General features: G+C 59.7%; 4 protein-coding genes across 7 annotated transcripts; 2 read left to right on the top strand and 2 right to left on the bottom strand.

Annotated features, from left to right (window-relative positions):
• The first annotated feature begins 77 nt into the window (after positions 1 to 77).
• Lrrc45 (leucine rich repeat containing 45) lies at positions 78 to 7191 on the top strand. 2 transcript variants are annotated; one of them, XM_087208273.1, is made up of 18 exons: positions 78 to 182; positions 330 to 660; positions 1129 to 1190; positions 1458 to 1528; positions 1799 to 1977; positions 2147 to 2275; positions 3278 to 3390; positions 3751 to 3809; positions 4160 to 4237; positions 4467 to 4569; positions 4644 to 4721; positions 4811 to 4922; positions 5023 to 5093; positions 5494 to 5586; positions 5884 to 5976; positions 6354 to 6527; positions 6601 to 6748; positions 6835 to 7191. In XM_087208273.1, exons 2-18 carry the CDS (start codon positions 411 to 413, stop codon positions 7029 to 7031), a joined length of 2010 nt encoding a protein of 669 aa, XP_087064399.1. In that variant the 5' UTR covers positions 78 to 182; positions 330 to 410; the 3' UTR covers positions 7032 to 7191. The 2 variants fall into 2 exon arrangements, with proteins under 2 accessions (XP_087064399.1, XP_004861055.1); XM_004860998.3 differs by having other exon boundaries at positions 78 to 660; positions 1799 to 1923.
• Positions 7192 to 7557: 366 nt separating this feature from the next.
• Positions 7558 to 9927, top strand: Rac3 (Rac family small GTPase 3). Of its 3 annotated transcripts, none has more exons than XM_004861001.3 (6): positions 7558 to 7710; positions 8194 to 8265; positions 8456 to 8573; positions 8684 to 8746; positions 9129 to 9288; positions 9432 to 9926. In XM_004861001.3, the coding sequence occupies exons 1-6, from the start codon at positions 7676 to 7678 to the stop codon at positions 9560 to 9562; spliced, it is 579 nt and encodes a 192-aa protein (XP_004861058.1). In that variant the 5' UTR covers positions 7558 to 7675; the 3' UTR covers positions 9563 to 9926. The 3 variants fall into 3 exon arrangements, with proteins under 3 accessions (XP_004861058.1, XP_004861057.1, XP_087064407.1); XM_004861000.3 differs by lacking the exon at positions 7558 to 7710 and adding an exon at positions 7896 to 8073 and having other exon boundaries at positions 9432 to 9927; XM_087208281.1 differs by lacking the exon at positions 7558 to 7710 and adding an exon at positions 7898 to 8055 and having other exon boundaries at positions 9432 to 9927.
• A 1409-nt stretch (positions 9928 to 11336) lies between these two features.
• Dcxr (dicarbonyl and L-xylulose reductase) lies at positions 11337 to 13154 on the bottom strand. Its single transcript, XM_004861002.4, has 8 exons — positions 12998 to 13154; positions 12802 to 12899; positions 12276 to 12430; positions 12145 to 12187; positions 11968 to 12067; positions 11824 to 11888; positions 11618 to 11735; positions 11337 to 11521 (listed from the first exon to the last, which is right to left on the bottom strand). Exons 1-8 carry the CDS (start codon positions 13047 to 13049, stop codon positions 11418 to 11420), a joined length of 735 nt encoding a protein of 244 aa, XP_004861059.1. The 5' UTR covers positions 13050 to 13154; the 3' UTR covers positions 11337 to 11417.
• A 2407-nt stretch (positions 13155 to 15561) lies between these two features.
• LOC101726221 (carbonyl reductase [NADPH] 2-like) lies at positions 15562 to 17473 on the bottom strand. The gene is given in 7 exon segments (XM_087208282.1): positions 15562 to 15665; positions 15739 to 15856; positions 16072 to 16136; positions 16231 to 16454; positions 16546 to 16700; positions 16783 to 16880; positions 17359 to 17473. Coding segments are annotated over 7 exon segments (816 nt in total). The 5' UTR covers positions 17411 to 17473.
• Positions 17474 to 24131: the final 6658 nt, after the last annotated feature.

Raw genomic sequence — 24131 nt, 5'->3', positions numbered from 1 at the left:
CCTCTTCTACTCCGCCTTGGGTCCGGTGCGTAGTCCCGCCCTTCGCTCTCATTGGTCCTGCAGCACCTCCTGGGATTTAGAGTCCCAAGCCGTCCTTCCCAGCGCTCCCCGCTCTTCCTGGATACTTAGGCGCGCTGAGCCTTGTAGAGCGTGGCGGCGGCCGGCAGGGTCCGCGGCGCGAGGTCTGGTTGGGCTCCAGGTGGTGCGACGCGGCCTCTGCTTCGGGCCAGTGATCCCCGCTCCCTGGCTTTCCCTGCCGCTCGGGGACGCCTCCTCCTGCAGCAGCCCCACGGTCCTCCTGTTCTGCCCCCATTGGTCCCGCCCTTCAGGCCGTGCCGCTCGCTCCCGTCTGCCTCCGACGCCGGTCCCCGGGGGAGAGCCGGCACCCGCGGGAGCCTGTCTCTAGGAGTATGCAGGCAAGGTCCCCTGCACTCGGGGACATGGAGGAGCTCCGGCGGTCCTACAGCCACCTGTGCAAGGAGTGCGGGGCCGAGCCGCAGGATGCGGTCCTGCGGCAGCTGCACCAACCCCCGCAGGGCCGACTGGATCTGGCTGGGCAGAGCCTGACGGTGGACACCTGCAGGGCCTTGGGCAAGCTGCTGCAGAACCAGACAGTGTGGACGGAGCTGGTCCTCAGCGACTGCATGCTGAGCGAGGAAGGTGGGCACGAGGGCACCTCGGCAGCTCCAGGCTTGGCTCGGCCCTTTGTTCGGGGCTAGCCTGAGAGTAGGTTCCCTGGCTCTTTTAGCCTTCCAAGCTGCAGGCAGGAATTCTGTGCCCCCTGATTGCCTCCTCCCTTCTCTCTGTACTAGTGGCAATAGTGTCCCCAAAAAACTAGACATGGAGGGCAGTCTAAGGGAGGAGAAACCCTAGCATCCTCTGACATCCTCTGACTTGTAGTTTGAGGCTTCAGGCTCAAAAGCGGTCACAGTGGCTGATTCTGCCCGGCAGGGCTGCAGTTGTTTGAAAGATAAACCTAGAACTGAACGGGGAACTCCTTTCCAGTGTGAACACAGAGCACTGGGGCCACCCGGACAGTTGTCCCTTTGGGAGCTGCCCTGCAATGGGACCCCGGGGTGGGCCCAGGGCACAGAGGCAGAGAGTAACTACACACGCATCCTCACTCAGGGGCCACACTGCTGCTTCAAGGCCTGTGTGCCAACACTGTCGTGCGGCTTCTGGATCTGAAGGTGAGCAGGCTGTTCTCCAGGCAGTAGAGGGGGACACAGGGTCCCAGGGCCTCCGCGTTGCTGTGTTTTGAGGGCAAAGTGTTCACGTAAACAGACTGGTCTCAGGACACCCACCAAGGTCACAAGAACTAAGATGAGCACACCTTTGCCAAAAGCTTGCCTCCCTGGCCTTATCCACTGCCTGAGTAGAGCCCTGTGGAGCACCCACATGCTATTCAAAGGCCAGCCAGGGTGACAGGAGTGACTGGCCAGGCCATTTCTATCCAGGGCAATAACCTTCGGGCTGCAGGGGCTGAGGCGCTGGGAAAACTCCTCCGACAGAACCAGTCCGTTCAGAGGTAGGCCGTGGTCCTGGACGAACTGCCCTTCCTTCCCAGCCCTTCTCTGTGTCAGGTTGAGCCCCAGAGAACACGGTCCTGTGGCCCATTTGCTCCTTCAGGCCAGTTGTCCATGTTTTACATCTGTTGTTGGGAGTAAGCATGTGAAAATCACTCGGGAGCCTCTAGACTGCCAGAGGCCCCTCAACCCGTCACACACAGGGGCCCTGGGGACCCCATGGGGCAGGGAACCCTACCAGGCCAAGCACCTTGTCTCCACCCTTACTGCAGCCTCACCCTGGAGTGGAACAACCTGGGAACATGGGAAGATGCCTTTGCCACCTTCTGTAGGGGCCTAGCGGCCAACAGGGCCCTGCGGCAGCTGGACCTCCGAAACAACCAGATCAGTCACAAAGGTGCAGAGGAGCTGGCCCTGGCCCTGCAGGGCAACACCACCCTCCAGCAGTTGGGTGAGGCCTGGGGCACTGGGCTGTATTCATTGCTCCTTATTCCTCTGCTGCAGGAGGGTCTGGCCTGCAAGCCTGGTTTGTTGGCAGCCTCCGAAAGGAGCCGTCATACCTAGGCCAGCTCCCCCACTCACAGGTGCCTTCTGTCAGGTGACAACAGGTTTCCTTCTAGACTTGCGCTGGAATAACATTGGCCTCTTGGGAGGCAGGTCCCTGGTGAACTGTCTACCCAGTAACAGAACCTTGTGGAGGCTGGACCTGGCTGGGAACAGTGTCCCTGGTGATGTCCTCAGAGCCGTGGGTATGGGGCTGCTAACTGCTCACATTCGGGAGGGAGGCCAGGAGCCTTTGAGTAGTGGCCTGTTCAGCAAGGCGGGTAGCTCAGGGCTCAGGACATGGTAAGCGCATTGTATGAGCAGCCTCACCTGGGTGAGCACCAAGAGGGAAGGGAGAGAGCTGAAGGTGAACATCAAGCTGGGCACTCACTGCCCAGTGCTGGCTGCTAGAGGGTTTGCTTGTGGTTGCTCAGTTCTTAGGATCTATGTAGAAGGGGGATCACCCCTCCCACAGACAGGCTGAGGCCCTATATGGTTCGAGCCCTGCCCTTGGTGGCTGTGCTGATGCCTGAGGTAGCTCCTGGTCACCCCTATATTTGTGGGTGTGGGGCTGCCTGGCCTGTGCAGCTTCTGGCAGAGCTACAGCCTCCACGTTCCCCTGCCTCTGGTGACCCCCAAGTCCTGTAGATGATACTGCGGTCTCAGGCTCAGCAGATTCACACCCCTGGCTCCTCATCCATCCCACTGTGCCAGCCACTGAAGGGCGAGCTTGGGGCTGACCCCGGCCTCTGCCACACCCCTGTGCTGTGGGGTCCCTGCCTCCTGCTGTCTCCTGCCTCACCCTTGCGTCATCGCCAATTTCTTGCTGTCCCAGCCCTGCCTCAGCATAGCCAAACTGTTGTGTTTGCTTCTGATTGCAGCCACCTGGGTCTTTTCAGAACACAGCATCTACCTCTTAGTCATGCCCTTGACCTTTGGGGTGGGGGACAGGCCACAGCATGGTGCCCATCCCTTATGATAGAGAAGCCCCTCTCCCGACAAGTATGAGCCCCCCTGACTCTGGACCCCTCCTGCACTCCGCCCCTGCCCCACTGAAGCACTTCACCTGCTAGTGTTCTGGAGGTGGGGGGACCAGACTTGGGGAGATGGTTTCAGCTTCCAGTGCAGCCGGCAGGGGAGGGCAGCGCAGGGCGAGCTGTTGGGCCCGAGTCCGAGCCGTCCCCACCCAGTCTTCTGTTTCCCAACAGAACAAGCCATGGACCACAACCAGGACCAGCATGCTGCCTTCCAGGATAACCAGGCCCGGACCCATATCCTCAGCAAGGAGGTCCAACACCTCCAGGAGGAGAAGTCCAAGCAGGTAAGCATGGCATCTTCGCAGACCTTGGAGCTTTTTCCAGCCCACCCTGGCTCCGTGGGTGCGGGCCGGCTGGCTTCTCCCTCTCCCACCCCCATGGCTACCCATCTTCCCTTCCTTCCCCCAGACCCCATAGCTCCTTTGACCTGCTGATACCCAGGGCAGGGGGTCCCCCTGACCCGACCTGAGAGTGGCATTCCGCCTCCCTCTGTAGGGGCCACCTCAATTTGAATGAGACAGTGGGACCAGGAAGGCTGAGTCCTTTACTGCTGGGCTGTGTTGGGAGCCTGCCCTCTTTTCCTGACCAGGCCAGGGTGGGCAGGCTCTGGACCCTGATAGGGCTTTGGCCGGCTCTGTTCCCAGTTTGTGGATTTGATGGAGACAGTTGATAAGCAGAGAGAAGAGATGGCCAAGAGCAGCCGGTAAGTGGGCCCAGGACTTCAGGTGGGAGGGTTGCAGTCGAGGGTGGGCCTTGTATGTGTCTGCTTGGGAATGGTCATAGTGAGCTTCCTGCCGGGCATTTAGCTCAGTGGTTCCATCACCTGCCTTGCAAGCACAACATCCCGAGTTCGATCCCCGGTACCCCCCGAAAAAGAGTATAACATAATGGGCTTCCCAAAGAGGTGGCTAGAGGGTTAAGGCAGGTACCACACACTTCCCCAGCTCAGCGCTTGTGTGCTGGAGACTTTGATGCATGGCAGCTGTGGCCAAGGCCAGGTGGGCCCTGGAAAGCTCTACGGCTTGGGGTTCCCAGCCTCTCCTCTCCCTACAGGGCAGTGGCAGTTCGTGTGGGGCAGCTTCAAGAAGCCCTGAATGAGAGGCATTCCATCGTCAAAGCTCTCAAGGCCAAGTAAGCACCTGAGGGGATGGGTCCAGAGCCCCGTGGAGGCTGGAGACATGCCCACAGGGTAGAGGGTACACAGGCAGAGGTGGGCAGTGACTCAGGAAGGCTTTCTGCAAGAGCAGAGCGCTGGCTAGCATTTGGAGAGGCGCCTGGCAGGAGGGGAATGGGAGGTCTTGGCATGGCAGGTCACGCCCCCTGGTGGAGCTGTGGAGGTGCTGGTCCTTCCTCTTTGCAGGCTGCAGATGACTGAAGCTGCCCTTGCCCTGTCCAATCAGAAGGCCCAGGACCTGGGGGAGCTGCTGGCCACCGCAGAGCAGGAGCACAGGCTGGGACAGCAGGTGGGGGCAGGGCTGCAGGCGGGCAGGTGTGGCGTGGAGCAGCAGGGTGACCGGAAGTGTCCACCTCCACTCAGGAAGCTGCACAGAGGGAGTCTAAGCTCCTCAAGGACTTGTCAGTCACCAATGAAAAGAACCTACTGCTTCGAAACCAGGTAGGGGGGATGTGGGGCCAGCCACCCAAGATGCCCAGGGCGGGAGCAGTAGGCTGGTCCAGCTTCCTCCCCTGCTGCCTGCTTTCCAGGTGGATGAGCTGGAGCAGAAGGTGAAGTCTCAGCAGGAGCAGCTGTTTCTGACCAGGCAGGAGCTGACCCACACATCGGCTGAGCTGAAGATGCGAGCTGTTCAGGCTGAGGGTAGGCCAGGGGCAGGCCTACCACTGAAGGGACAGGGAGCCTCGGGGACAGAACACCCCCAGAGAAGACTCACCCCTGCTCTTCCCCACTGGGCCTCCAGAGCGCCTGGACATGGAGAAGAGAAGGGCCCGGCAGAGCTTGGAGGACTTTGAGAAGCTGCACTTCAAGGAGGTGCCTTCCTAGTGCCACCATTTGTCCCAGCTCCCCACGGTGGCTGTAGACTGCCCTCAGCGTGGTTCAGTGTTCCCAGAGCACACTCTCCTGGGGTCTCCTCACCATCCTCGAGTTGCTCATTCTTCACCAGACGGAATGGGTGTCAGACCCAGAGCTGCCTGTTGGGGGTGGCAGGCAGCAGGGCCTGTGGCATCTGCAACTGAAGAGGCACCCAGCTTCCCCTCATCAGGGTGCATGTCCTGGGGAGCAAGGGCTCAGGCACGCCTTTCATCCTGGATTCCTGCCAGGCCCTTTGGGGAGCCCTTTCCCAAGAGATGCCTGTCTTCCAGGGTGGGGATTCCTTAGGGGGAGAGCTGGGAAGCCTCTGTCTGCCTGACTGATTCGAACACTGGGTTAGGTGGAGTGCATTAACCGCCACCTAGAAGAGAGCCAGAAGGCCACACAGGAGAGGGTGCACAGGCTGGAGGCCCTGCGGCTGTCCCTGGAGGAGGTGAGCCCACAGGACAAGGGCCAAGCTCTGGCCCTAGGTGAGCTAGGGATGGCAGCTCCTGCTGTTCCTGGCCTCAGGACCCTGGAACACAGCTTCCTACTGTCAGCCTAATCAGGTTTCACCCTGAGGATCCGCCCACCAGTGCCCAGGGAGGCTTAGGGTGGCACTCAGAAGAGGCAGCCGCAGGGCCCTTGGGAGGCTAGTGGAGGTTCTCCCCTGCTGGGCTACTGGGTGTCCCAGAAGGGGCCCAGGGTCAGAGGCAGGGGGACCGGCTAGCAGATGCCATCCATGGTGCAGGAGCTGAGCCGGGTGAAGGCAGCAGCGCTCAGTGAGCGTGGCCAGGCTGAGGAGGAGCTCATGAAGGCCAGGAACCAGGCCCGCCTGGAGGAGGTGAGGTGCAGCCACAGGTGCACACAGCCCCATGCAGTACCTTTCAAGGGCGCCAGTCCCACAGCTGGGGTGGAGGAGACCAGGGCTGTCAGCCCCAGAGATAGGGCTCTAAGCTGGGACATGAGAGGTGCCGGGAGCCAGCAGAGCTGGACCCAAGCCTGGAGGTGGAGGGCTTGGACAGGCACCCAGACAGCAGGCAATGGGTGGAGTCAGTCTGGGGGTGCTGGAAGCCCTGGAGAGTTCAGTGGCTTCTAAACAAGACCGGAGGCATCCTTCCTTCACGTGTATGGCCGGAGGGTCAGTCTGCAGCAGATGACTCCTCCAGCTGCCAGCCCCAGGGGAGACCCACACGTGCACAGCACTTCCTGTGCCCACAGCAACAGCACCTGGCGCACATGGAGGAGAAGTTACGGTTGCTGGCGCAAGCACGGGATGAGGCTCAGGGTGTCTGCACACAGCAAAAGCAGATGGTGGTTGATGCCCAGGCCCGGGCCAGCCAGCTCCGCCTGCAGGTGGAGGCGCAGCAGCGGCGCCTGGAGGAGCTGCAACAGGTAGCCAGGCTTTGGGGACTACAGGTTGTGGGGTGCCCATCTCTGCTTCTGTCTCATCCACCGTGCTCCTTAGGAGCTGAGCAACAAGGACCAGGAAAAGGTGGCCGAGGTGAGCAGAGTGCGGGTGGAGCTGCAGGAGCAGATAGGCCGTCTGCAAGCTGAGTTGATAGGCCAGGAGGCGCTGAGGGAGAAGGTGGCCGCCCTGGAGCGCCAGTTGAAAGGTGAGTGCACTCTGGCTGGAGGGCTGAGCCGGGACTGGGTCTCAGCCCCAGGGCCCGCCCCAACTCCCTGAACCTCTCGCCTGCAGTGATCACTAGTGACCACCGGGGAGCGCTGCTGGACAAGGAGAGCGAGAATGCATCCCTCCGAGAGAAGCTACGGCTCAAGGAGGCGGAGATCGCGCGCATGCGGGACGAGGAGGCCCAGAGGGCAAGCTTCCTGCAAAATGCCATTCTGACTTATGTGCAGGGGTCCCCCCTGAGGTCCCTGAGCCCCCCAAAGTGAGGGGAGGCAAGGAGGCCCCGGAGCACTCTGGCGCCGGGCCCAGGAAGGCTCTTTCTCCCGGAGCAGCGCGGTGGGAGAGGTGACCGCGAGCTGAGCTGGCGTGCCGCGAAAGTGAGGCGGGAAATACAGAACTTCTTAAATACAGAACTTTTGCACTTGATATGTTTTGGGCCAGCGCCTGTCCATCAACCGGGGTCTTCTCCCGCGGGCGGGCCCTCCGAGGTGGGGCTCAGGCGCGCCACTGCCGCCGGCTGGCCGGGAGTGCTGTGGGGTTCTGCCCGGCTCATAACAGTGTGGCAAACACACGTCTGCCCGCGGTGATCTGGGCGGCGCCTCGAGGCAGCACCGTGCGTCCAGGTCGGTATTACGGCCCGCGCAGCCCCAGCCCCTTCGGGTGCGGAGCCTCGACCCCACCCGCGCGCGCCGGGTAGGACAGGGTGCCTGCGCCCCGCCCCGCCGCAGCTCTCCGCCGTCCCGCTCCGCCCCGCCCGCCGCGCGCTCGGCTGTCTCCGCGCCCGGCGCTCGGCGGCGCTCGGCTGTCTTCGGCCGCTCGCTCGGCGCTCGGGTCCGCGGCCGCTGCGGCGCCGGGCATTTCTCCGCAGCTCGGCTCGCGGCCGCGCCCGCCGCCGCCTGGCCCCGTGCCCATGCAGGCCATCAAGTGCGTGGTGGTCGGCGACGGGTGAGTGTGTGGCCCGGGGTGCAGGGGGCGGGGTCGGGGCTGCGGGGCGCAGCCTGGCGGGGCGGGGCGGCCCGGGCACGAGGTCCAGGCTGGGCGGACCCTGCACCTCCTGGGCCCAGGGGTGGGGGCGCGGTCCACCGGCCCTGGCCCACCTGCTGCCGCCTTGCCCCAGCCCCGTGCGGCCAGTAGGTGGGGCCGGGCCTCACCTCCACCGAGCCTTGGACAGCCGCGCCCACTTGGGCGCTGGGAGCCCCGAGCTCCGCCTGAGATGGGGAGGTGTATCCCAGGTTGGAGAGCCGCTGCTCTCGAGCCCACCGTTGCGCACCTTAAGGCCGGCCTGCCCAGGTCTTCTTGCAGCTTCAGGTGTCTGGGAATCTGTTGGGCTGGGACCCCTGTCATCACCCTTCCACCCAAACTGGCCCCAGGCTCCGCAGGAAGGGTTTCCCTGGGCTGTGAGCCACGTGTGCTGGTTTCTGTCCTCAGCGCCGTGGGGAAGACATGCCTACTGATCAGCTACACGACCAACGCCTTCCCTGGAGAATACATCCCCACCGTGTGAGTGCTTGCAGTGGGGAGGGGACATTTGTGTGGCTCTCCCGTGGGTGCAGGGTCCTGACCAGGTGGGCCTGGTTCTGAGCGTCCGCGGTGGGACTGAGGTGCCCTCCACGTTCCCACTGTTCAGGCAGGAGGACCCAAGCTGGCCTGGGGCTCCTGTCCAGCCTTGCCTTTCTCACTCTCTCTGCAGTTTTGACAACTATTCGGCCAACGTGATGGTAGATGGGAAGCCGGTCAACCTGGGGCTGTGGGACACTGCCGGGCAGGAGGACTATGATCGGCTGCGGCCACTCTCCTATCCTCAAACTGTGGGTGACAACAGGGCCAGCCCTAGGAGGTGGGTGGCTTTGGTAGGTGGAGGGCCACAGGGAGCGTCTGGACTTCTCCTCACCGCTCCTGTCTGTCCTTTCCTCCCAAGGACGTCTTTTTGATCTGCTTCTCCTTGGTGAGCCCAGCTTCCTTCGAGAATGTTCGTGCCAAGGTAGGACAGGGCTGGGGGGTCTCCTGGGACAGGGTTTGTCTCAGGACCTGCCCTCAGGAAACAGGGGTCTCTTGCCTGAAGACCTCAGCGGCAAATGAGATGCTGCTCCCCTTGTGGTGACGGGATGGAGGGGCATCTCAGCACTGTGGTGATAGTCCCAGAGTAGGGTTTCCTGGCTGGGCACTGTCGTTCCTGTCATTTTCGCACAAAGTCACCAGTCCCTTCCTGGTCACCCCACAAGGCAGGAGGAACCAAAGGTGTGTCCAGGGGCAGTGAGGAAGAGTCCTCAAGAGCTGTGGCCTGCTCTGGGCCTGGCCGGGAGAGTTGCCCCTAGGCATAGAGGGCCGCGATGCCCTCAGAGTCAGAGTCTTTGTCCCCACAGTGGTACCCAGAGGTGCGGCACCACTGCCCCCACACGCCCATCCTGTTAGTGGGCACCAAGCTTGACCTCCGTGATGACAAGGACACCATTGAGCGGCTGCGGGACAAGAAGCTGGCACCCATCACCTACCCACAGGGCCTGGCCATGGCCCGAGAGATCGGTGAGCGGGCACAGCAGGCCCAGTGGAAGAGGAGGGCTTGGAACTTGCCCTGCCCGCACTGCCCTCCACCCCCAGCCTACCGCCCCAACTTTCCCGTCCCCTGCCTCACTGTCCTTGTCCCCATCCCTCCTCTGCCGTGCCAGGCTCCGTCAAGTACCTGGAGTGCTCGGCCCTAACCCAGCGGGGCCTGAAGACAGTGTTTGACGAGGCCATCCGGGCGGTGCTCTGCCCACCTCCTGTGAAAAAGCCGGGCAAGAAGTGCACGGTCTTCTAGAGCCCCTGGCCCTGGCCCAGCCCGGTGGAGGGGCAGCCCCTGGTCCGAATGTGCTGTCATGTTGAGCTGTCTGGTGTCCAAGTCTGCCGTGGGGAGTGGGAGGGGGAGCATGGGGGCAAGGCTGGGGTGATGGGGTCCTGTCCCCTCTGCCTCCTCTTTCTGGTGTGCAGCTTCAGCCTTCCCTGGCCCCCATGGGAGGCCAGGAGGGAGCAGGGTCTCCCTCAGGGCTGCAGGGACAGGTCCAGGGCAGCCCCAGGATGGGCTTCCCTGATGGGGAGGGTGGGGGGGTCTGTCTGTCGGGTCCCAGGCAGGGGCAGCCCCTTTTTATTTTATACAATAAACATTCTCCACCAATGTTTCCTCCTTCTCACTGCCCTCCGCCTGGGTTTCGGAGTGCTCCTAACCACCCCCACAGCAGGTGCAGGAGGCTGCGGCTCCCCCAGCAGCACCTTGGAGTACAAGTTCCTAGAGGAGGGCTCAGCTGGGGATGTAGCTCAGTGGCGCCAGACCTCCCTCAGAAGCACAAGGTCCTGAGTTCGATCCTCGGTACCAGGAAAAATAAAGAAATACTATACCTAGAGGAAGCCTCAAGCTGGGTCCCCCGCCCTCTGGTAAGAGGAGGGGCTTCCGCCACCCAAGGGAGACCAGACTAAAGAAGGGCCAGGTGGGCCAGGGATTTAGCTCAGTGGTTTCACCTACTGCTGCGCAAGCGCAAGAGCTTGAGTTCGATTCCTGTTATCAAAAAAAAAAAAAGAAGGGCCAGGTGCCTTTGGTGTCTCCATGACTTCAGGTGCTGGCAGGCAGGCCTGGTGCTGGCCTGGGTCTGGTGGGGGGTGGGAGACACGCTGGGGTGTGGCGGGCTGGGCTGTGCAGCAGCTCCCAAATGTGCTGAGAAGGGTGGTCAGCTGGAGCCCTAGGGGACCCCCAGCAGCTCATCAGCCCCCCACAACTTCCTGTTTTTCTTTTTTGAGACAGGGTCCATCTATGTGGTTCAGGCTGGCCTTGAACTCATGGCGATCCTCCTGTCTCAGCCTCCTGTGTGGTAGGATTGTAGGCATGCACCACCACACCTGGCCCCCTTTTGGCTGGTATTAAAGGCATCAGGCAGAGGGGTAGGGACACTATAACAAGGCATAGACACTATAACAACTGGTGTTGCTTAAGTGAGAAGAGGCTGGACAGTCCGGGAGGGCCCAAAGCCAAGGTCCAGGGTCTTGGCTCAGAGGGTGTTGCATACACCTCAACAGATCCAATGACATCAGGTTGAAGTTGGCCCGGGTGCACGTTTCCACCTTAGAAAAGTGGGCAGACTCCACAGATCAGGGCTTGATTAATCATCAACTTCTAGACTTGAGGTGACAGAGCACAGGCAGGATCAACTGAGGTGCGCCATGCCTGTTCTCATATCTTTGTAAGTAACACAAAACCTTTGGGAAATTTCTTCCAGTATTGGAAAACAATTGTCCATTTCAACAAAGAAGTTGCTCGGCCATTGGCAGATGAGGAAGGTTTGACATATGTCGTCCTGTTTCATGCACCTTACCCATGAACTGCAAGGAAAACTAGCCAGCATTCCCCTGCGAATCACACCTGGCAGGGCCAGTGGCCATTCTGGGTCAGATTCACCACCCCTTTAGGAACCAGCCTGCTGGAAGGTTTCTCTCCCAGGGGGCTGGCCAGGCCCGAAAGCCTCAGGTATGCCAGCCAGGCTACCCTCCACCTTGACTGTGGGTCTAACGGATCGCTGCCCACCTGGAAATCAGCACAAAGCCAAGGCAGAAGAGTCAGGTTTATTGAGGGTTAAGAGTGGGGGTGGGCTCAGCATGGGGTAGAAGTATGTGTGGCTGGAGGCAACTCAGGTGACCAGGAAACCACCATCGACTGGCAGAGTGGACCCTGTGGTCATGCCACTTCGGTCACTCAGCAGGAAGAGGATGGCATCCACCACATTCTCCACCTCTGTGAGGGAGGTGAGGGTCAGGGACCCAGAAGAGGCCACCCTCCTTCCTTCCGACCCCTGCCGCAAGCAGGCACAGGGACCACTGACTGACTCACCAACAAACCTGCCAAGTGGGATGCGGTCCAGAATGACCTTGGCCTTGTGGGGGTCACTCCAGTTGGACTTGCCCATGGGCGTCATCACAACTGTGGGGTTTACTGCATTCACACGGATCTGCATAGAGATGAGCAGGGCTCCGCAAGGTGGGCAGGGCACCCTGGACAAGTGGTCTGAGTGGTGGGGGTCACCCCAGCCCTCTCACCTTGTGGGGCCCGAGTTCTAGAGCCATCACCTTGGTCAGAATGTCCAGGGCACCCTTGGTGGAGGCTGTGAGGGGGAACATCATGGAGCTCAAGCGGGCTAGGGTTGGGGTGGGTGGGGATCAGAATACAGCAAAGGCACTCACAGTAGACACTGTGGTTGGTGAGTGCACGCTGGGAGGACTGACTGGAGACATTCACAATGGCCCCTGGCACTCCCCGGGCTATCATGCCCCTGGCCACAATCTAAAATCACAAAGGGAAATCAGCAGACCTGACATTCTGCGGTCCCGTCCCGACAAGGGCCCCTCAGGGCTGCTCACCTGGCACACCTGGATGACAGCCCGCAGGTTCACATCGAAAGACCTAGAGGTGGATGGACAGACCGTGGTCGGGGGAGGGAGCTGGAGGAAACAGCCCCTCTCCCAGGGTCCCCTTGGCTCTGCCAGCTCACATGTCAAAAGCTTCCTTGGTGACCTCCAGGAAAGGCTGCAGCAGTGCCACGGCGGCATTGTTCACCAACAGGTCCACGGGGCCCACGCGGCTCAGTGCTCGCTCTGTGGCCTCCCAGTCTCCCAGGTCCACGCACACAGGCTCTACCCCGGGACACTGTGTGTATTGGGGCGAGGCACAGCTACCAGTGGCTCTATACCCCAGAGAGGGCACAGCTGGACCTCTGCCACCTGAGGGAGGGGCCCAAACTGGAAGGAGTTGGAGTTGGGAGGGGCTTCCAGTTGGAAGGGTCAGAGGTCTAGGGGCGCCTGTGAGCAGATCCTGGGCTGCACTACCGGAACCGGGACCGCCTCCAGAAGTTCACTTCCTTCCGGCCTCAGGCCTGCTCAGCAGACGCTTCAGCCTCCTCCCCAGCCCAGGGTCGTCCACGCTAGCAGCGCTCACGGGAAAGGGTGCTGGGGTCCCCGCAAGCCCCAACGCCGCGAGAGGGGGCGGGGCACAGAGGGTCCCAACCGCCGCAGCCCTACCTCGGCAGCTAGACTGTCCAGGTCGGCCTGTGTCCGGCTCACAGCCACCACGCGCACACCCGCCGCAGACAGAGCCTGGACCGTGCTGCGCCCGATGCCTGCGGGGAGCTCGGCTCAGCGCGGGTGCACCCTGCCTGGCCTGGCCCTTGGCCCTCGCCCGTCGGCCAGCTTGGCCCGCTCCCACCCACCGACCCACCTTTGCCGGCGCCGGTGACCAGTGCGCAGCGGCCAGCCAACCCCAGGTCCATGGTGGCGCGTCCAGGGCCCCGCGGTCAGCTGGGACTTAAAAGATCCGGGGACTGAACGAGGCCGGGAGATCCCAGGGCGACTTTTGAGAAGGGGGCGGGGATATTTAAATAGTGGCTCTCCTTCGGGAATGATTGGCTAAAGGACAGTGGGCGCGGCAGGGGCGGGGCTTTTCGAAGACTCCCAGAGTGACCGCTTGGGCGGGTTGGTTTAGGGAACTCGGGTCAGTATGCTTTTCCCTGACAAGAGGATTATTATAAAGAATAGAGGTAACCAGACACGAGCTTAAATACCCGTGGTTTCTTTCATATGAGAAACCCAAAGCATGAATAAAGAGTAAAGTAAAAGATAATAGGAAATAGATCTTTTGCAAGTGGGAAGGGACCAAAAGGTGGAGGGATGGGAGAGAAAAAGGAGGAAAAGGAATGAAAAAATAATTTGTATATTATGTACATGTACTAACTCCCCATGACGAATGTAATCATTATGTACTCCAGAGAGTACTAATATACATTAAAATATGAAAAAAGAAATAGATGTAGTAAAGGCCTGAAGGGACATGAAGCTATGCACAAAGCAGAGAACCCAGTGTTAACTTTGACATATCAAAGAGAGCTTCGAATGGACCCCTTCCCAGGACCAGCACTGACAGCAGGTCACCAAGCTTATATGGAAGGCTCAAAAAGAAATAATTAGGGGCCGGGGATTTAGCTCAGGGGCTATGTGCCTGCCTCGCAAACGCAAGATCCTGAATTCAATCCTTGGTACAACACACACACACACACACACAAAAGAATTAGGGTAATAGAGTAAGACTGAAGATGACACATTAGCAAGAATGCCATGCCTCAGCCTACAAGAGATGAACTCTGAGGTCGCCCCCAGGCAGCCTACATATGGTCTAGGTATGGAGTTCAGGCCGGCCTGGAAATTGTGTTGATCCCTTTAACTCAGCCTCCTTGAGTACTGAGACAGCACCTTTAAAAAGGGAACAGGAAAAAAAAAAAAAAGGAACAGGATGGGAGAGGATAGGATTGGAAAGATAGAAGTACATGGTGAGCATTCCTTACCTGGGCCTAGGGTCACTTACAAATGTGACACTAGGTCTCCTCACAAAAGATATTTTCTTCTGTGGATCACTGTGGGAAAGTCTACAGTCATCACCATTGGGACTTTCTGTGGCCACTAAGAGGAAATGCGTGAAGGTAGGGCCTCTGGGTCTCCTGGGGCTTTGGATCCGGAGGGTGGACAGTCTGGAGGCAGGGGTGACCAGGACCGTGGGAAGATGGCCCCAGGCCTTCTCCCTGCTAACCAACCCGAAAGGCCACCCTGTAACCCTACCTTCTGCTCCTAGACATAGACCCTGCCCACTGCCTGCCAGAGACTAAGGAAGGGACATCCCCCACGATGACCTCCCAAGGTCATCTCCTCAGATTCCTTCAGCAGCTAACCTTGGCCTCAGGAGTGTTTGCACCTCACCCACTGTCTGTCCTGTGGTCCTTGGCCACACAGACCCAAGATGGCTGAAGCTTGGACCTCCCTCCCCGGCCCTGCTGACTATCAGAAGTACCCTCACCACCTCCCATGCCCACCCAGTGCCCCTGTGTTCCCAGTCACTGCCTGGAAGGCCTCACCCCAGCCCCTGGCCATTGAATCCTGTGGCAGTCCAGCTGCTGGCCACCTCAGGCCAGGTGGCCTCCCAGACAGCACGGGCAGTGTCAGGCAAGCACAGCCACCCTCCAGCAAGGCCAGCAGGATTCTGGGCCAGCCCCGGCTGCAGGGCTGTTGTACTCTGTACCGGGCCAGAGCAGGTGGGCTACACTTGATCCACCCCATTGCTCTGAACGCTGGCCCCACTGGACCTAAGGGAGCCACGGTCCAGAGCATCTCCCCGTTAGTGGACAGGGGTCAGCGCCAGCAGCGGCGCCCAGGGACGCGGCCTTGGCAGGGGAGGGAGGTGGCCGCGGCCGCCCCGCCTCTGCCTGGGCCTGGGCCCTGGCTGGCGGGCTGTGGGGAGCGCGCCCTCCTGCGAAGCACTGCGGCCCTTGGGTCGGGGCGGCAGGGTCTGCGGTTGAGGAGACTGGCTGCGAGGTGACAGCCGCCCCATCCCTGAGGTACCGCCCACTTGGCGGGGCGCCCACTCGGAACGCTGGCTCGCGCTGGTACCGGACAATGGCGTCCATTTATTTAGGCAAAGTGCCGGGTCGCAGCGGGGACACCGTCGGTGGGGAGGGTCTTGGGTGCGGATGGGGGGAGGAGACGGGTGCCGGCAGGTGGGCTGGGCCGGGTTGGGGGAGGGGCGGATTATGAGGCGGGGGCGTGGTCTGCGTGGGCGGAGCCGGGGCAGCGTCTGCGAGGCCAGGTCTAGGCGAGGTAAAGGGGCGCGATTATCTGGCCTGGAGAGCGGTAGAGGGCAGAGCGCGCACGCGCCTGTGGGAGGGGCCATGGAGGGGCGGGTCAGGCGTTGTTGCAGGTGCCAGCGGGACGCTCCGCTGGCCCGGAGCCTGCGCGGTCCTAAGAAGCCAGGTAGCCGCAGTCCACCAGGATCCCCGAGCCCGTGGTAGAGGCGCTGCGGTCGCTGAGCAGGAACAGGATGCAGTTGACCACGTCCTCCACCTCTGCAGAGCGGTGAGCATGTCAGGGCGGTGACTCGGCCTCTCCCGGGCCCGCAACCCCATTGTCCCCCCTTACCTGCAAACTTCCTCAGCGGATGGCGCTCCATCAGCTGTCGGGAGAACTCAGGGTCGGCCGTGACTTTCTTGCCTATATCGGTCAGCACCACAGTGGGGTTCACCTAGTTCACTCGGATCTGGGGCCAGGGCAGGGTTGGTGGCCTCAGCCCGTGGGTTAGCCCCCTTCCGCCGCCCCTGGATCCCCAGGACTGAGCTTCCTGTGTTCAGCTAAGCCCTCGCCCTACTGCTCCAATGCTCCTGCAGCCCATGCTCATCCTGGAAGCCCTTTCCTGGCCCCAGTGCCTGCCTCTGGCCCCTGAGTCCGGAGCTCGGCTTCCACCCCCACACTCACCTTGTAGGGCCCCAGCTCCCTGGCCACTGTTTTGGTCAGCATGGTCATTGCACCCTTAGTAGAGCCTGTTGGGAGGGCAGCACCAAAGGCCACTCAGGACTGAGTCTCTTCCAGGATGTTCCCTGGAGCCCAGGCCTCCCGTGGGTGGGGTGCAATCACTGTAGGTGAGCAGGTTGGGATAAGTCACGTGGGCCACCATGCTGGAGATGTTGACAATGGACCCCGGCACCCCTCGGGCGATCATGCCCCGGGCTACGATCTGGAAGCCAAGAGTTGGGGGCAGCTCACCCCTGCACCCCCCAGCCAGCTGGCCCCAGGCCACACCTTCCCACTGGCTCACCTGGCACACTTGAAACACAGAACAAAGATTCACATTGAAGGACCTGGCAGAGAGATGGGCCGTGACCACCTGTCTCCCCGCGCCAGTCCTTGGCGGCCCTCCCCAGCCCTACCACATCCCCGATGGCTTCCCACCTGTCAAAGGCCTCCTTGCTGACCTCCAGGAAGGGCTGCATCAGAACCACAGCCGCATTGTTGACCAGCAGGTCCACAGGTCCCACCGTGCCCAGTGCCTGCTCTGTGGCCTCCCAGTTGCCCAGATCCACGCACACAGGCTCTATCCTGGGACACTGTGGAGATGTTGTGGGGTGGCACTTGAAGCATCAGTGAGGGCTAGGGTGCATACTGCAGCCTCGGGGTCCCGTGCCTCACCTCTTTAGAGAGGCTGACCAGGTCGGTGTGGGTGCGGGTCACAGCCACCACTCTGGCTCCAGAGGCATGCAGGGCTTTCACAGTGTCCCGGCCGATCCCTGCAAGGGGGACTCATGGCTACGTGGCACTGGGGACCTGGCCACAGCGGGCGTCAGGGGAGCGGGTGGGCGTGAGGTCAGCCCCTACTGCCCTGGGATAAGCCTCGAGAAGTTGCTGCTGGCCCCAGACCCTGTGTGGCCCAGGTCAGAGCACCAGCTGACCAGGATCAAGCAAGGGTGTCCTGCAGGCAGCTGCCTCCCAGGGTGCCCAAGGGAGGAGCTATAGCTGGACTCCCAGCGGCCCAGGCTGAGTTTAGGGCTGCCCTGGAGCACAGCCAGCTCCCTCTGAGGGGTTTTTTGTTGGCATCTTGGTTCAGTGGGACTCCAGCCAAGTTTGGGCAGAGTTCTGCCTGGGTGGTGTGGTTTTCAGGTGCCTGGGGGTAACCTGTGATGGGGTCCCCTTGGGGCCTTGTCACATAAAGGCTGACGTCCCTTGCTCTCCCCAGCCTCTGGCACCCACAGCTCCTGCTACACTCACCTTTCCCAGCCCCTGTTACCAGGGCCCGCAGACCGCTGAAATTCAGCTGCATGGTGCTGAACCAGTGCAGGGCTGGGGAGGACTGGATTTTATAATCTGGGCTGGCAGGTGTGAGGGTGTGTGGCCCGGGGCAGGCAGGATTCGTTACTCTTGGGGAGTGGCCCTCACTCCCAGACCCTCCAGCCACACTTCTGTACTGGGGTTTGCAAAGTAAATGAAAAGTAAGGTCATGAAAGCGCTTGGACACGGCGGCACTGTGCAAAGGGGAGCAGGGCACGGGGGATGGAATTTTGTTTTTGTTTTTGTTTTTGTTTTTATGGAATTTTGTTTTGTTTTGATATGATTTCTTACCTTACTGGAGATCCCACTCAAGGCCTTTGGCATCCGTAGAAAATGATGTTCCACTAAACCACACCCTCACCCTAGGGAAGTAGAATTTTTGTGGCTTTTGGGAGAGTTGTCTATTCTGGACAGAAGTGTTTCCCTGTAATGGTCACTGGAAGAGAAAGGCCTTCCTCCCTGACAGCAGCTGTGCCGTGGGCATGGGGTGGCTGTCCACACCTCATGGCAGCTCTAGTTCTGCTCTGGCATCCCTGACTGGGTTGCTGCCCTGGGTGGGGACAGCCACCCATAGAGCAGGAGGCAGTGAGACCCTTTCTGAGCTCCCTGACGCAGATGACCTGTCCCCAGGTGCTGGGCAACCTGCCGCTTAAGGTGGCCCTGCCCACCTGACGGCATCGACACTCATGGTCACTGAGCCTCCAGAGCCCTCACCTGGTCCCTCCCAGGTGTCTCTCACTTCCCCGTTAGCATGGGCCTCCTCCCTGGAGGGCCCTGCTGAGGCACCCTCCTGCCCTCTGCAGCAGTATGTAAAAGCTGAAGGGGTTGTCCTGCCCAGGAGTCCCACCCTGACCCCCTGCCAGAAAATCCCCATCTCAGGCTGAGGGCTTTGGGGTCAGTTTGGCAAAACAATCAGAGGACTTAATGTACCCTTCTCCCAATGCCACTTCTGGAAATTTGTCTGTCCTGTGTCCTGAGCACCTCCCACTCTGCGTGACAGTGTGCATGGGACAAACGCCACTGTCCCAGGGTTCAGGGCAGGTCAGGGATTGGAGACATTTGGGCAGCTCATTCATGAAATGCACTCGTATCTCCAGAAGCTGCCTGGGCCAGGAACTTTCCAGAGTCCCTGTTGTATGCTGTAGTGGATCAGACAACACGCATGAATGACAGCCAGCTCAGGTCACGTGGTAAACTGGTGGCCCATGGCCAAGTGTCCTCTGGGTCCCAGAACCAAATATAATCTACTCCTCCAGTTGAAAAGAATAACCTGTAGGGCTGGGGATTTAGCTCAGTGGTTTCACCGCCTGCCGAGCAAGTGCAGGGACCCGAGTTCGATCCCCAGTACCAAAAAAAATAGAAAATAAAAAATGAAAATAAAAGAATAATCTATGGAAGATGTCATAGCTTGCTCTGAAATGCCGGTGGACTTGGATGTGGTGGTGCATGCCTGTAATCCCAGCATTCTGGGAGGCTGAGGAACACAAGTTCAAACCCAGTCTAGGTAGCTCACTGACCTGGTAGGATCCTCTTGTCTCAAAATAACAAATAAAAAAGAGGGAGTGGGGTTTAGCTCAGTGTTTCCACTGCCTGCTTTGCAAGCGCAAGGTCCCGAGTTTGATCCCTGGCACCAAAAAAAATAAAAAATAAAAAATAATAAAAAAATTAAAAAGATCTGGACTGTAGCTTAGTGTGAAGACCCTCCATTCAATCCCTACTACCACACACACACACACACACACACACACACGCTCAAACTAAAGAAAGAAAAAACAGCCATGGGCCTGTGGTGTTTCCTGCAGGGTTCTGCCAAGTGGTATAACAGCGTCCCTGTCTGGCAGGGTCGAGTCATGTGCCATTAGGTCTGCTGGCTGCGCACCTGGCCTTTGCTTGCTCTTGGCCTTAGAAGCTGTGGAGTCAGGCAGAGGAAGGAACATGCACAGATGCAGTGTGAGCTTCCCCCCAGCCCAGGGCCCTTCGAGGCACCCTGCCTTCTCCGTGGGAAGGATGTATTTCCCTCCCTCTGGGACACAGATCTACCACACCATCGCCCCTGCAGCCTGTCCCTGCCGCACCCGTGCCCATGCCCAGGTGGCCCAGCCTGGCGTGTGCAGAGTGAGAGGCCATGGAGGCTCCTGACCTTGTCACATGGAGCTAGAAGCTGAAACAGCTGGGGCTGGGGTGCTGCTCATGTAGCGGTGTTCTCCTAAGAAACCCCAGCCTCAGCGGAGTCACCACCTGACTATTTCATGGAATTCCCTGTCACTTCCTGGGGTCCGCCCACCGCCTTCTGCACAGCGGAGGAGGAGGGGGTCAAACCAGGATGTGGCAGGAGCTGCCACCCTGTCTGTTCTGTTCTGCACCGTGACCTGAATCTTTGAAACCATCTAGGAGTGTGGTTCTGCTTTATGCTTTGAGGAGGTGGTGCAGTTCTAGGGTCTTCCGGGTGGCCTTTCCCACCACTGTGGGAATCTCCTGGCCCGTGGGTCAGGAGCCCAGTGTGGGAATCTTTCAGGAATGCAGATGTCTTCCCCGGAAACTGCATGTGTCTTGCCCCTAGGACTGGCCAGGTGAACATCGAGGGCCACTGCCCCAACCTCCTGGACTCCACTGTGACTCCAGGAAGGAGCTGTCCTTCTGGCAGGGGAAGGACTCACTAGAATTTTGGCTTCCTTACCTCAGTTTTATCCACCAAATTCCTTTTTCCATTTGAAGCCTGTTTACAAGGTCCGGGGCCTATCTCTTGGGCACCATGTACTCCGCACTTGGGGCCTTCATGCCACTGTGGTTCTCACATGGCTGTCCCCCAGCACAGAAGGCTGGCACTGGGTTATGGATATGTGCCCTGTCAAGGGGACAGGTTGGAGGTAGCACCAGCTCCCTGTCCATGGTCACAAAGCTGGTCAGTGAAGAACTGGCTTGGCCTGGCTGTCTCAGGCCACTGGACAGAGACCAGGCACAGTGTCCTGTCCCAGGGCTCCAGGGGAAGGTGGGGGCACCTTGGGGAGGGAAGCTGGGTGCTTGCACAGGCACAGACACACCCACCCCCTGCGCCATGCACCTGTGCACACAGGCATCCAGCACAGAGAAGGTGCCTGGGGCCTCAGAGTGCAGGTGCCACCGAGGCTGGGGTAGCTCACAGGCTCTGGCCTCCTCAGAGGCCCCGGGAGCTGGTGAGCTGCAGTATGCAGACCTTCGGGGACCCTCCAGGGCACAGGCAGGGGCTGCAGCAAGACCTGGACAGGATCCTTCCAGAAGCCTCTGAACTTTGGTCTCTAATTCCTTCCCCTTGAACCCCTGCACCCTAGGAAGGAGGTTTTGTCAGCATTTCCCACTTTTAGGTGAAGAGGGTGACCTTGGCGATCCTACCTGAAACTGGATCCCAGGTTCACCTGGGGTCACAGAAATCAGGATGGGGGCAGAGCCAGGGCCAGCGCCATGTGAGTTAGGGAGAAGTGGACTCAAGGGCGAGAGGGAGCCCTGGGCCAGCTGCCTGGACCACCGAGGGGCTGCCAGAGTTCAGGCCCTGGGAGGCAGTGTGGGTGCTGTGGGGACCATTCAGATTCCGGAGCAGGCGGGCAGCGGCTGGCCGGGAGAGAGCTCGAGGCACCCTGGCAGGGGGAGACAGCTGCTCAGGCCACCCTGTCCCTGAGCCTCGCCTGTGTGCACTCATGCACAGGCATGTGGACATGTGGGTGTGGGCCTGCACTGGGCACAGGCATGTGGCACATGTGAGCACGTACAAGGGCCATGTGGACACACAGGAACAAGGCCAGACACGCAGGACACGTGCACACACACAGGCATGACTGTGCATCTGCACACCCTCACACAGGCGCACACAGGTACGCACAGAACACAGTCACCCGTGAGCAGCCTCGTCCGCACACACTGGCACACAGGGTTGAAGTCAGTCACTCTTAATGCTCTGTGGCAGCTAGTAGCCTGGCTTGGTCACCACCCTGTCCTGGGCCCGGTGTCCTGCTGGAGGTCACCTGAAGGCGTATGGGCCACAGAGAGGGTCCCTGAGGTGGCTGTACCCACCCCACCCCTGTGCCTAGGTGGCTCCCGGACTCCTGGCTGAGGCAGATTTGTACCTGGTGGGTGCCCATCCTGGCCAGGCCGGGCGTCTCTGAGAGTAACCATCCCAGGTGGGATTGGGCTCTGCGCAGTGCGGGGCCCAGGACCACCCCAAGGCCTCGCAGGTTCTGGGCTTCCTGTACATATAGCCCAGGTCTTCTGACAGGCACCTGGCTGTTCCGGACAGCTCTCTCTGGACAGTCCCGTGTGGCCTGGTCCCTGCAAGGCCGCTGTCCCCAGAGCTGATGCATGGTTGCCCCTCATGGTCCTGGTCCTGCTCTCTGAGCCTCAGTGGTTCCTTCAGGGGGAAGCTGGGGCTCGGGCTGCCCCAGGAGCCCAGTGAGGGGTAAGTGTAGAGGTGTCTGGGGCTCGGCCGTGCACAGCACTGGCTAGGATCTCCGCCTTTCTCCCGGATCCTGCCCCCGCCTGCATCTTCTAGGTGTGGAAAGCCCTCTGGGCAGTACCCAGCACCCCAGGAAGCTGCTCACAGTGAGATTCCTGTGCCCAGCTGGGGTCCCAGAGTGGGCAGCTGCCCCCCAGAGTTCTCTGGAAAAAAGATCTGCCCTCCACCCCCGTTATATAATGGGATTATGACACAACTTCTGAGGCATGGACTGGCAGAGGGCCCCAGCTGGCCACGTTCCCAGACACTAACCACTTCCGCATAGGGCAAGGGCTGTATAATCTGAGCTGCTGTGCTGTGAATTCTCCCTCCCGGGGTGGGTGCTCTGAGGGGGGCTGTGGATGTTTGTGTGAGTGTAAGATGATACTCTGGGAAAAGCCGCTCAGCCTCTGGCAAGATTAGTCCAGGGTCCAGGGTTGGAGGAGGCCAGGGCACCCTTGCCAGAAAGCTCCCCTGTGTGGGCCCCTTTCCCTCCTCAGGGAACTGAGCCCCACACCCTTTGTGGGACCTGGCTGGGGTGTAGAAGGGAGAAGACCCCCTTTGGGTTGGAGATCTTGTAGTAGGGAGGCACATGGTGGCACACACCTGTGATCCTGGCACTCAAGAGGCCGAGGCAAGTTCTAGGCCAGCCTGAACTACAAAGTGAGACCCTGTCTCAAAAAATAAAAACAAACAAAAAGTAGGGAGGGTCTCTCTCCAGGCCTTTGCTGGCTGCTCACTCCCCTTTCTGCTCAGCGCACCCTCAGGGCCCGTCCTTCCCCCAGTCTGCAGTCCCGGGAAGTCCGGCAGGCCCTCCCCAGCAGTGAGCCCAGCCCTGGGCCATGTCTGTCCTCCTTGTGGGGCTGGCCCCCAAGGAGCTGTCCTGCCCGGCCCAGGGCAAGCGGAGCATGTCACAAGCAGCATGAGGTGTGTCCCTCAGTGTGCTCTGCAGTAGCTGGCCTGTGCGCACCTGCCCAGCCGGGCCTTGTGGCGGTGACATGCCCCAACTCCTCCCACTGTAAGTGGCCGGAGCTGGACAGAGGTCCCCGGGGCCTGTCCTGGACACCCCCGCCTTGGGGCGCTCTTCTGCCTCCAGACACAGGGTCGCTTTTTTTTCCTCTAGTTCTTTCAGGAACAATTTATCATTTTTAGTGTTCAAGTCTTTCATATGCTTGATTCAATTTGCTGTTCGATATTTTATTCTTTTAGATGTTAAATAGAATTGTTGTCCGAAGTGTAATTTTGAGTTGTTCATTACTGCTGTGTACATTCAACATGGTTTTCGTGTGTTGATCTTGTATTCTACAACTTTGCTGAATTCTTTTATTAGCTCCAACAATTATTTCATGAATAGTTTAGGATTTTCTATGCTTACGATCTTGAACTTTACTTCTGTTTTGGATGGCTTCCCCCCTTTTTTGTGGTCCTGTGTTCTAACCCATGGCCTGTTGGGTTCTAGGTTCCACTTTACTACTGAGCCACATCCGCGGGCCGTTTGGGTTTTGTTTCATTTCTGTGGAGACAAGGGGCTCACTAAGGCACCCAGGGTGGCCCCTAATTTGAGATCCTTCTGCCTCCGAGTCCCAAGTGGCTGAGATTATATGTGTTCCACTTGGCTTGATTTGGACATTTCCTTCCGAGTTTTTTCTTTTTGCCGTAGTGGGGACCCTCTACCACTCAGGTGCCACCCTGCCACTGAGCTACATCCCCAACCCTTTTTATGTTTAATTTTTTTTTTTTTTTTTGTACTGGGGATTGAAGTTGGGTCCTTGAGCTTTTGAGGCAGGCGGTGGGATCACTGAGCTAAATCCCCGGCCCTGTCTGTTCAATTTTAAGACGCACTCTCCCTAAGTTGCTCAGGTGGAACTTGAACTTGCAATCCTCTGGCTTCAGGTTCCCTTGGTGCTGGGATAACAGGAGTACAGCACCATGCCCTGATTCCAGAAATGTTTTATTGGGGTAAAATATACTCGACATAGCCTTTATCATCTCAGCCATTTCTCCATGTACAGCTCAGCTGAATTAAGTACGTTCTCCACGCCCAGCCACCTGTGGCCCCATCTCCAGCACCCCGCGCACCTCGCAAACCTGAACTCCATCCCCGTTCAGCACTCACTCTCGTTGCTCGCTTCCTGGGGCCCGGCAACCCCCCTTCTCCTCCGGTCTGTGGGGCTGGGCCACTCCAAGGGCCTCATCTGAGGGAAGTCGTAAGGTCCTTTTGTTTTCTTTTAAAGGAGGAAAAGTCTGTGTG

The sequence above is a fragment of the Heterocephalus glaber genome, unplaced genomic scaffold (assembly GCF_053883595.1).
Source record: "Heterocephalus glaber isolate CG9 unplaced genomic scaffold, H.glaber_assembly_v1.0 deba00000937, whole genome shotgun sequence".
Classification (NCBI taxonomy): Eukaryota; Metazoa; Chordata; class Mammalia; order Rodentia; family Bathyergidae; genus Heterocephalus; species Heterocephalus glaber.
This window is presented reverse-complemented; position numbering and strand designations above follow the sequence as displayed.

Coding starts and splice junctions, on each gene's coding strand:
- Lrrc45 (XM_087208273.1), top strand. CDS start 411: ATGCAGGCAAGGTCCCCTGCACTCGGGGACATGGAGGAGCTCCGGCGG. Junction 1,978..2,146: donor CACCACCCTCCAGCAGTTGG/GTGAGGCCTGGG, acceptor GTTTCCTTCTAG/ACTTGCGCTGGAATAACATT. Junction 4,238..4,466: donor GTCAAAGCTCTCAAGGCCAA/GTAAGCACCTGA, acceptor TCCTCTTTGCAG/GCTGCAGATGACTGAAGCTG.
- Rac3 (XM_004861000.3), top strand. CDS start 7,979: ATGGGGAGGTGTATCCCAGGTTGGAGAGCCGCTGCTCTCGAGCCCACC. Junction 8,074..8,193: donor AGGTCTTCTTGCAGCTTCAG/GTGTCTGGGAAT, acceptor TTCTGTCCTCAG/CGCCGTGGGGAAGACATGCC. Junction 8,574..8,683: donor CACTCTCCTATCCTCAAACT/GTGGGTGACAAC, acceptor TTTCCTCCCAAG/GACGTCTTTTTGATCTGCTT.
- Dcxr (XM_004861002.4), bottom strand. CDS start 13,049: ATGGACCTGGGGTTGGCTGGCCGCTGCGCACTGGTCACCGGCGCCGGC. Junction 12,900..12,997: donor GGTCACCGGCGCCGGCAAAG/GTGGGTCGGTGG, acceptor AGCTCCCCGCAG/GCATCGGGCGCAGCACGGTC. Junction 12,431..12,801: donor TGGACAGTCTAGCTGCCGAG/GTAGGGCTGCGG, acceptor CAATACACACAG/TGTCCCGGGGTAGAGCCTGT.